Here is an 11,778-nt window from a genome sequence, read left to right as displayed (position 1 = left end):
CTATGCTAAGTTCAAATCCTAACATATCTAGTGTTATCATAATATTGTGATACTGTTGGGAAATGCATGAAATTTATACATTAAAATAGTCCAGTAGAAACCCGGTATATGGTGGCCTAGGATACGTTTTTTTTTTTTTTTTTTTTTTTTTTTTTTTTTTTTTTTTTTCAGGTTACGATGTAGAATGTTTCTCCGGACCCTGGCTATGGTATTTTCTCTGCCTTATGGTGTTATTTATTGTTTATTGTATTTATTTGCTTCCCCACCAAAGCAAATTAGGCACAAGGCCGTTTTTAATGTGGGGTAAAAACCAGCTCCCCTAAAAGTAGGCAAAAAGAGGGCACTCTGGTTACCAAAAATAATAATTGTCCCAGTATAGAGAGTTTCCCCTCCATTGACTGGTACAAATTATCTTAAGGGCAGCATCTGCAGAACAGATACTACACTGTGATCCCGGCCCGAAGACCATGAACAACAGGGTATTTATTTGCTCCCCCACCAAGCAAATTAGGCACAAGGCCAATTTTTAATGTGAGGAGTGTAGGCGAAATGGGGACCAACTCCCCGGGGAGTAGGGGAGCTGGATAGTGACAATTGGTATGAAGGGTTGCCCCTACATTGACCAAGGTCTTATATGTGGGGTTGCCCCCCACATATGGTCTTTGCTTGCAGTATCTGCCGGACAGATACTACACTTTGATCCCAGCCCGAAGGCCAAGAACAACAGAAAAAAGGCAAACCTCTTTTCTATTTATTTATGGTCTGTATTTTGTTACTAATTTTTAATGCCATATCCTGGGGTTCTACTGTAACACTGTTTGGAAATGTATTAATAGATGTATGAAATGTATACATTAAACAATACTGTTGGGAAATGTATGAAATTTATACATTAAAATAGTAATACTGTTAGAAAATGCATGAAATGTATTCATCAAAATAGTGTTATTGTTTGGAAATGTATAAATAGATGTGGGAAATGTATGAAATGGTATACATTAAAATAGTAATACTGTTGGGAAATGTATAGGGAGATGTATGAAATGTATACATTAAAATAGTAATACTGTTGGGAAATGTATGAAATGTATACAGTAAAAATTAAGAAAAATCACAGCACATTTGTTTGAGGTATGGTAGTTGTTTGGAGCATGTAGACATTGTTATACCTATATTACATTATATACAGTCATAATTTTTCTTTATTTTGTTAGTTGTTAAAATGCTTCTCCTACAAAAATTTTTTAATTCTTTCTGTATCTTTGTTACGGATTTGTTCCTAGTCTTAGGGTAACGGAACACCGCAAACATATCAATGAAAAATAAGAGTAAAAAAAGATGATTTGAAAGGAAAAACAAATTTTTATTAAAGAAAAGGGGGAAACAAAATCACAAATGGTAAAGAAAAAACGAATGTCTAATAAGCTGATTATAATCGATAGTGTAAGAGGAATAACTCTGTTTTCTAGTAATTTCCCTTTAGATAGAAGTAAATGTTTTTTATAGTAATGTTTGTTTTTTTGGTCAAATATAATTCACAAAAATTTATATTTACCAGTTTTTGATGAAAGAATTTTCTCTGTATCTTGTTTGGTTCATCTGTCATTTTAATGACTCGAGTTTTCTTTTTTTCATTCGGTCAGAGTTATAATAGGTGGTCGCCTCTCATTGTGTCCTAACATCGTGTTATAACTGATTATAATTTGCGTTTGTTCGCTATTTATAGCGATCGTTTGAGAAGGTTCGGGAACAAGCAGTTTAGAATGTTTTTTGTTCCATATTTAGAAAAAATCCAGAGACGCTAATTTGAACGTTTTATATTCAAATTCTTAAGTAACACTTTTTATATAATTTTATATAATCTTTTATTGTTTTTCCCTTTTAATTAAGTTATTATTTTTATTATTATTATATATGTTAAGTATTTTTATTTTGTTATAATTTATATTATTAATGATTATTTTTATTATATTTAATTTTTATTATATGTTATTATTTGGATAATTAATATTATCTTTTGTGTAATAAATCATAATTTCTTCATATCATGAGAGGAAAATATATCATCCCATGACATTTTTCTTCGTTTTGTTAGCAGTTATTAAAATGCTTCTCCTACAAAAAATTTCAAGTTCTTTCTGTATCTTCAAAAGTTATTTTTATCCACCCCCATCCCACCTCATCTTATTCTCCAAAAGTTTTTTCATAATTTATAATGGTTACAACCATGGAAGAACATAATAAAAAAAAAATCTGCTTAGGTATTAAAAGTACTTTTATGTTGTTGTTTTCATTATATATTATTAAATAAAGAATCATTTTCCATTAAAAATTCAGTTAGTATTATGCAACTAAAATTGAGAAAAGCATGATTGGAAAATGCCAACGTTATTTGAAAGAAGCAAAACAAAATAGACACTGAGTTTGAACTGATGTTGCGTTTATCTAACAATGAAATTCTAATTTTTATTTCATAATATTGCCTAGTCGTAAAATACACTTAAATATATTTTAGTTTATGCAAATTTCATATTTATTATTAAAGAGCCGATTCTCTATTGAATATTATTTTGTACCTAATATATAGTACTGATTTCAAAAGTTAAAAAAAAAAAATGACTTGGGTGCCATCAACTAAAATAGAAACCAAAACGTTTAGCACTCCTGCTGCGTTCCCTACAATTTGAGCTGTTGCCAGATAGATAAGATTTAAAATTAAATCACTTCAAGCTAACTTTGAATTTGCGCATGCGCAGAAATAATAGAAATATGTCAGCAAGTTGAAATGAACATTTTTCATTTCAACTTGCTGACATATTTCTGTACATGTCGTTCATCCATCCAAAGGTTTTACTTGTTAGAAACCATTCTTGGTGTTTGATTACTATTTCCTGTTAATTTCAGTATTATGTGATCAGTAGTTTAAGAGTTTATCGGTTAAATATTTACTCACACACACACACATTTACTGTTTTATTTATACAGATAATATAAATTAATATTTGATGAAAACAACATAAAATTACTCTTAATTCCTAAACAGATTTTTTCTCGTGTTCTTCAATGGCCGCAATTTTTATAAATTACTGATTTTAATTATTTTTTATTTATTTTTATTTATTTACTAGATGTACCCAGCATTGCCCAATATTAAACGTAATGTTAAATTCCTTGAAAAAACTGGAAAAAAAAAAACTGACATGGTCATGCGAGTATCATGTTTTTTCTAAACAGTTTATGTCTTGTAAGTAAAAAAAAAAAAAAAAAAAAAAAACTTTAGCTGAGATCGAAACCGAAACCTAAAGACAGTGAGTCAAGCACAATAACCATTAGGCCAACTTGACACAACCTTTTAAAGTTTTTTTCAAACCTGCTTATTCTCAACATAAGGAATCTGTAATGTGAACCATTCACGCATGGGAATTTGTGAAACAGTTAGCAAACGGAAAAAAATCCGATCACCCTCACATATCAGTTTGTCAATTTTGACCTCTTAGAGCACTTTTCTCCCAATGAAAATGGATTAAAAAGTTTTCCACAAGGTTTAATCCTCTATATACCAGATTTCAAGTCTGTAAATTAAAAATTTGTTGAGTATATAGGTTGAGAAGTGTCCTCACACACATATTCTCACTTTTATAGATATATAGATTTTTTTTTTTTTTTTTTCAATAAAAACTAAGTCTGAAACAAAACGTGTAATGTGATTTTCTTTTTTTTCCAGGTGTGCCTTCAAGTTTAAAATTTTCTGATGTAAAAGCAAAATTATTAACTGTGCCGCATGTCAGAGATGTACATAACTTGCGACTTTGGTCGCTTACGACAAGTAAATATGCTTTAGCCGTACATTTGGCAATTGGTAAGTTGATTAAAAAAAAAAAAAAAAATACAGAATAAAAAAAATGTTAATTTGAAATAAATCTAAATTTTGTATTTTTTTCATTGGTGAATTTAGAAATGGATTACATTCATAAATATGTTCAGTCTTGCTGATTTTATAAAAATTTATTTTATTGTTTTATTTACTAATGAATTGTTACTTATCAAGGCCAAAATGCCAAGGATAGAGATGGAATGGATTTTCAGTTGGAATGAAGAATATTATGATAGAATGTGAACGGATAGAATGAAAAAAATTGGATTACTTATGAAGACGTTTTATGACAAGTAGTTGTTCATACAGGATTTGAAGATTATCATCTATGTGGAAGCAGTTCAGTGGTAATATGTTCCACAGTTTCTAGGAAAGAAATTCTGTTCATGGAAATTCTGTTTAATGTCAGGTATGCAAAGGTAAAAAAGAAAGTTCTTTGCAGATGTGATAAACAAAAAAAAAAAAAAAGGAAAACTTTGCAAGAGGAACCAGCATTTTTTTATAGACAAAAACTAGCAACATCTCTTCTGGAGCAATATAATGATCCAGTCATTTTTCTGACAACTTTAGCAACAGATTGAATATTAGTCTTTCATTTTGGATCTGGGGTGAAAATCAATCCCAGAAGCTTATCAAAATGAGGCTTTCTCATTAGGTTTTGAAGTTGTTGTATCCTCAAGTGGAAAATGTTGCACAGATATAAGATATAGAATAGTTTTATTTCGTTAGGTACAATAATAGAAGTCCATGTCAGGTAGCATCAACTGTTAAATAAATTGACAAGTAAATCGCTAAGTGTTAGCATTCCAATTGCAGCTTTAACTGATTCCAACCAGTTTCGCTCTCCTTACATGTACATGAACCACATCACAACAGAAATTGATTTTGGGCACTGTCAAGGCAAGAGAGGTCTCTAAGCAGCACCTTTCCAGATTTAATAACAATGCTACATTTTAGAATATATCCGACTTAATTTAGGTAAAGGCACCTGGTTTTTTTTCTGGAGCGGTAGAATGATCCAGTTATTTTTCTGACAACGTTAGCAACAGATTGAATCTTCCATTTTGGATCTGGGGTGAAAATCAATCCCAGGAGCTTACTAAAACAAGGCTTCCTCATTTAAGTGCTTTAACCAGTTGGTCAAATTTGTGAAACTTTTTATTTTATTATTTTTTTTTTAATTTTTTTTTTTTTTTATGGAAATCGCTCCAGATAAGCTGTGAAGCCACTTATTGTAAGGAGATAACAAGAATGAAAGATGAATTATCTCAAAGACAGGAGATGCCTATTGACCTTAGTCTTGAAAAGTAGAAGGAAAACAATCTGCAGAAGGAGAGTTCCACAAGCCTGAAGTTCTTGGAAATCATTTTTTATTATATACTTACTAAAGCGCAAAGGCCACTTGTGAATAAGAACTAATGAGTTTTTCCAGAGAATTGGTAACGATAGTTGGGACTATCTAACAACAGCAAGAATTTGTTAACATTGGATTTGAAAACTACTGTTATAGTAAACTGGGAAGCAGCCCTGTGGCATTATGTTCTATAGATGGCAGTTCTTGGAAAGAAAGTTTTATCATGGCAGTTCCATTTAGTTACAGAGGGAGAAAAAAATTATTTTTCAATGGTTGTAGTTAGATGAGTTTTTATTGTGAATGCTTCACAGAGGAACCATAGATTGGAGGACCTAACATGAAAATAACAATATTGTAGAGAATTTCAAAATTGATTTTGTACTTTCTCAAGACAGAAAACTGCTGAGTGACACCTCTCCAGATGTGGCAACAGTACTCCATTTTAGGCGTATCTGTAGAAAACTATCAGGAGGGAGATACTTTCTGGAACAATAGAATGATTCAACCATTTTTTTTTTTTTTATGCACTTAGCAACAGATTTGATGTATCTTCCATTTGAAGTTTGGAGTGAAGGTCAGTCCTAAAGCTTATCAAAGCAAGGGGTCTTCCTCAAGGAGAGAGCTGTTCATTTTAATTGGGGTAAAATGAGGATCTGAGCATTGACAGTGAAAGAAAAGAAACTGTTTAGATGTATTAAAAGTACCCATCTACCTTTTCCCATCACACTACATGCTCCAGGTAGGAAGAAAGACAGATTTTAATTATTAATGCTCTTCAAAGTGTTGCCATAGATGGTTGTGTCATTTGCATAAATGTTAATAAATCTTTTGTTAATCATTATATTTTACTATTTTTTATTTTTTCTTATAACATCTCTCTCATATACTAGCAGGGAAACCCGACATTGCCTGGGATTGAATTAGTATCAGCAAATGTTCCACCCTTCCAATGCTTTTATTGTCATTAAGATCAGTGAAATTTACCATTTTTTAATCGATTGCCTGCTCTTGTCAGTGCACCAGGAGGAAGTTTCACATGCCTCCCCTCAGCGACTTGGTCCACAATACATTGTAGTCTATATTGCACTGTAGAGAACCTATGGTTGATTTTATAAAATTATTTTTATATAACCGTTTAAATTAAAGTTTAAAATGCAAAAGTTAAGATTCAATTGTGCTCTAAACAGAAACCTTCATTTCGAATGTGCTCTTGTCATATCACTGTTGTCTTTATATGCTGAGCACTTATACTCGTGCAGTGATAAAACTTTTCGAATGAACTTGTAATGTTAGGCTGCATCAGAGTGTTAACTTCGGTCAAAATCGGACTATTCCTTCTTTAATCGGATTTTTTCGATTATCGATTTTGGATACTTATCGGGGGAATTCCGATACAAAAGCTACCTAAGAACACTACCAGACACATAAATTACATTTGTGTGAAATTTAAAAAAAATCAACTCTGCCATAGGTAATAAACTTGTGTACACACACACACATGGACAAAGTTCTTTTTATATAAGTAGAGATATAATTTGTTTGTCCATTCTACTTTTTCTGGGAAACTATTGGACCAATCTGGCTGAAATTTTGCATGGACCTTTGTCATAAGGTGTAGCAAACTAAGTATTATGGTATCCATTTGATTACCAGGTAGGGATTAATAAGAATTAATCTCTACAATACCACATTTACTTTAGAAGTTTTCTCGGAAACTACTGAGCCAATCTGGTTGAAATTTTGTATAGACCTTTATTCTGATAAGGCGCAGTAAACTAAGTATTATGGTATCTGTTTGGTGCACAGTTAGGGATTAATAATGCAAAAATGAACACAAATTTAACCATATTCCACCATCAATTTGGCATAAAGCATTCTTTTTAAATCAAGCGCCTATAACTATTACTCATTTTTAACAGGCTAAAAAGTCTTGTTCTTATAATCTGTTACTTAGTATTGCTTACAAAATGCAAGCACGGTCATGTGACAGATATAATGCTTTTCTTTTGTTATCCAACTCGTATTTTTATCTACTTGATAATGTACTTAGCATGAGGTCATTTCACTTAGCAGAAATATTTAGCAATGGAAAGAGGAGGGGGATGTATAGAAAAAAGATAAGATATTAAGAAAATAATAGAATAAAGATAAATCATGATTATATTTTAATGTCTTTTTTACATGTGTGTTTGTGTTGAACAGCTTTTAGAAACTGGCTTTTAAACTACTCTATCTCTGGCCAGGTCTTTATTTATCCTTCTTTCTCTCAACTACTTCCTCCCATTGTTTTCCTTGGCCTTACCTTCCCAACTGACTCTATTACCTTAACTGTTCTACATCAAATCCATCCATCGAGCATGGCCACAGCTGAGAATGAACTCCCTACACAAGTTTGTAGTGTAATTCAAATCGTGTCGGTAGCTGAATACATGATGCTTTGCCAGGGCTATCAAGGGTATTTTTTTATTGTGATGCCCTCACTAGATGGGCTGCCTGCCACGGCTTAAGAGAGTTCCATTTACCCTCGAGAGAAGGATAGACTGCACCAGTTTCTCAACCTGGTGTTTTACCTCGTGGTACATAGAGCGCCTCGCCTTCCCAAATGGTCACCTATCAAGCTCAACGTTGCTTAACTTTGGTGATCTGGTGAGAATTGGGGTGTCAACGTGATTGTGCCGTATATAGATACGAGGGGTGTGCAGTAAGTAATGCCCCTGACCCACTTCCAGTTGTCTGATCTAGCTGAAATTTTGCATGTGCAATGATTTATATCTCTACGGGTTATGTAGCAAATTACAGCTGTGAACTAATTGTGGTTTCTGTTTTACAGGTGTTTGAACTGAGTCAGGTGTGAAATGGAGCCTATTGAATGTCGAGCAGTGATCTGGTTTTTGTATTTGAAAGGACGCACACACACACTTTGGATGAAATGAAAGAAACTTATGGTGATAATGCCCCATCATATGACCTTGTAAAACGCTGGCATTGTAAATCAAACATGGCCGGAAGTCTGTGGAAACAGCTCCCAGGCCTGGTCGCCCCCCCCCTTCTGCCATTGATGAGGCATCTGTCTGTCAAGTTGAGGCTGCCATTTTGGAAGATCGGCGCATTACTATTCGCCAAATAGCCAAAGATGTCAAGATTAGTACAGGGTCTGTGGAAACTATCATTCATGACCATTTGCATATGCATAAGGTGTCTGCCAGATGGATTCTCAGGTTGCTCACACCATTCCAGAAGCGAGAACGCGTCGAGTGCTCGAGGATGAATTTGGAGATGTGCCAAGAAAATGAGTCAAAGTCTTTCAAAAGACTGATTACACAGGATGAAACCTGGGTCCATCACTATGATCCAGAGACCAAAGCCCACTCAATTCAGTGGAAGCATTTGGACTCACCACCTCCAAAGAAGGCAAGGATGCAACCCTCAGCTGGCAAGGTTATGCTCACAGTCTTCTGGGACCAGGACGGAGTAATGATGAGATTTCCTGGCAAAGGGTACCACAATTACAAGAGCCTATTATGCTTTATTTTGAGGAAATTAAGGAAAGCTACCAAAATCAAGAGACGGGGTAAAATCAGCAAAGGTACCCTCCTCCTGCAGGACAACGCTCCGATCCACAACTCACATGTCGCCAGATCAGAAGCACGGGCATGTGGTTATGAAATCCTCCCCCATCCTTCCCTACTCTTCTGACCTTGCACCCTCTGACTTTCACCTATTCCCAGCCATGAAGTTGTTTTTGAAAGGAAAGTGTCTCCCAAATGGTGCAGCCTTGATTTCTGAAGTCACGTCATGGTTGGAGGACCAACCTGGGGTGTTCTACAAAAACGGTCTCCAGAGCTGCATCAAACGATGGGAGAAATGCATAAGTCTGGGTGGTTCCTATGTAGAGAAAGACTAATAACTGTGCCAAGTTTCGTTGCTCTACTGCTATGGGAAGGTCAGGGACATTACTTATTGCATGCCCCTTGTACATCAAAACTTTGGCCAAATTTTTCAATGTGACTAAACCAGCGAAGTCTCCTGTTCTACACATATCTCCCTATACTGTCCAAATTTTATCTTCCTCTGAGGTCAACAGGTCTAAGTCTGTTTTTGAAACTCACATTCTACATCCATATCGTATCTTTATTGCATAATTGCTTTCTATGCAACACACACAACCAACCCAGTTTTCACTTCCATACATCATCACACTGCATACACATGCTTGAAACACTCTTAACCATAACTCTTTCTTTATTTAACAGTGATAAGTTTTTGCTAGTTACTAATGAACCTACTCGATCAACTCCCAATCCTTGCAATCATACCATCATTAGCTCGTTCCTGTACTCCAAAAGATAAAACTTCTGGACAACCTCAATAGCCTCACCATCCAAATATACATTTTCCACATCCGATTTCTCATCCATCTCTATTGTCTTGCATTTCTATACAAACTAGTTATCCTATGCTCAACCTACCAGTACTTCCACTGCAGTTCTTGAATACCCAATATATAACAAAAAAAATCAGTTGCTCCCAACTCCCTTTCCACAACATTACAACCACTGATCATCACTTATGTCTTCCCAACTCTTGAATGGTTTTGAATTCAATGTTCAGCACCAGTTTTATTTAAATGGAATAAATTGGGATTGAATTTTTGGTTGACAAAAAAAAATGGAATTCTGCTTTTTGAACAATTGTGCAGAAGAAAAACAAAATAAATCAATTTATTTAGAATTTAATTTAAAACGATTCCTCATTTTTGTCTATTATATCATTTTTTTAGAGCAATTAATCAAGTTTTTTTACTTCTCATTTTATTTTTATTTTATGGAAATGACTCCAGACAAGGCATGAAGCCACTTGATGTAAGAAGCTTAAAAAATACTACTTTAAAGTAAAAAACGAACCCATAATAAGTTTTAGATGAATAGATTCTAACCCAGAAAACGGCAATTGTTTTACCAGTAATCTTGTCTAAGTGACAAGGTCATAAAACCACACAAAGTCAACTAAAAGGAGCTAGACTTCCCACACTCTCAAAAAACACCCAAGATTTATCTTTCATAGAAAAAAATTGGTTAAAGACATGGGCTCCTCTGCCTGTTCTACTAGTATTTTAATGGTGAATGCTCTGATGAACTAAAAACACTTGTACCCCCTAGACGTGAATACCTCCCCGACAAACCCGACAAGCAGCTAAATCCCACCCCTTCACAGTAAAGATCCCTAGGTGTAAGAAGGCCTTCTACTCCAAAAGTTTCTTCCTCAGAACTGCTAGACTCTGGAACTCCCTTCCAGGATTCTGCTTTCCCAACTGTACTGACATGCAAAAGTTCACGTGTAATGTGAACAGACATCTTGCTACTCAACTCCCTTCATAATACCCCTGCAAATTTTTTTTCCCCATTTTTCATTCTACCAAGTTTTTCATGGTGTTCTTCATACGTATATGTAGAATATCAATTTTCGGAGGTCATGATTTAGCAGGGGTTGTTAGTCTATAATAGTAACAAATTTTTATTGTCCATTTTCTTATAAACTGAATAAATTGCGATTGAATGAATAACACCTGTTTTTTTTTATGTTTTTTTTCTTCCTAACAATTTAAAATGATCTTTAAAATTTTAATTTGCTTTCTTATTTCTTAGATAAAGATTCTGACGCAATCCAAATAATAAAAGATGCTTCAAAATCAATGACTGAAGAATTTGGACTCATGGAAGTGACAGTACAGGTTGAAGAATATGAAGACAATATGGAAGAATGCAAACAATGTCAAGATCCAAAAGATTAAGAATGTCCATTTGTCTGCGATCCTCTTTTTCTCTGTGTCTCTCTCATTCCACTTGTTTTCTTTTTTTTTTTTCTGTTTTATTTGTATATCATGGATTATTTTTTTATCTTTATTTATGCTCGCTTTTTTTTATACTTTCAAAAATAGTTTTCCGTAACTTTTTTATCACGTTTTGAGAAATATTAAAATCGATAAATTTTAATGAGCGCAGAAAACATACGAAAAATATTTTGCTCAAAATCATTCAGTATTTTTTCCCTTCTTACCTCACATTTAATCCTCTTTACAACGTCAATATTTTTCATTCGGTAATATTTTCTGCCCTTGTGAAAACTTTATCAAAATGGCTGAATCACTAAAAAAAAAAAAAAAAAAAAACTTATTTGCTGAATATTTTGTATATATATTACTGTACGTGTTCATTTGTGTTCATGTTAATGTTTCTCTTGTCAAATTGAATTCAATGTATCTAACATTTAGTCATTAATCAAATAAAAATGGTTAAACTTTAATTGAATTCATCTAACAATGCCGCAATACATTGTTATTAAATTTAGTGTAATTTTATTTTTAGTTTTAAACAAATAAGCAATTATTAATTAAATTATTAGGATAAGCACTAAATAATTCTACTGATCAGAAATTAAATTGAATTGCAAGGAAAATTTGGTTCTGTTTAGAATTAGATTTGAGGAATAAATTCGATTTGGTCTTTAGCCAGTCAAAATAGCTGCTTAGGCATCGAAATTAAAAAGAAAA

General features: G+C 33.4%; 1 protein-coding gene across 1 annotated transcript in view; it reads left to right on the top strand.

Moving 5' to 3' along the window:
• Window positions 1-11,778, top strand: part of LOC145243389 (proton-coupled zinc antiporter SLC30A2-like) — a 68,768-nt gene extending 56,990 nt beyond the window's left edge. The window contains exons 8-9 of the mRNA XM_080106228.1: window positions 3,725-3,859; window positions 10,874-11,778. Coding sequence (XP_079962354.1) covers window positions 3,725-3,859; window positions 10,874-11,019 — 281 coding nt within the window. The 3' untranslated portion in view covers window positions 11,020-11,778. The remainder of the gene's footprint in view (window positions 1-3,724; window positions 3,860-10,873) is intronic.

The sequence above is a fragment of the Euprymna scolopes genome, chromosome 22 (genome assembly GCF_053919585.1).
Source record: "Euprymna scolopes isolate OS-2025 chromosome 22, ASM5391958v1, whole genome shotgun sequence".
Lineage (NCBI taxonomy): Eukaryota > Metazoa > Mollusca > Cephalopoda > Sepiida > Sepiolidae > Euprymna > Euprymna scolopes.
Note: the sequence above shows the minus strand (reverse complement) of the source record. Positions and strands in the feature narration are given on the sequence as shown.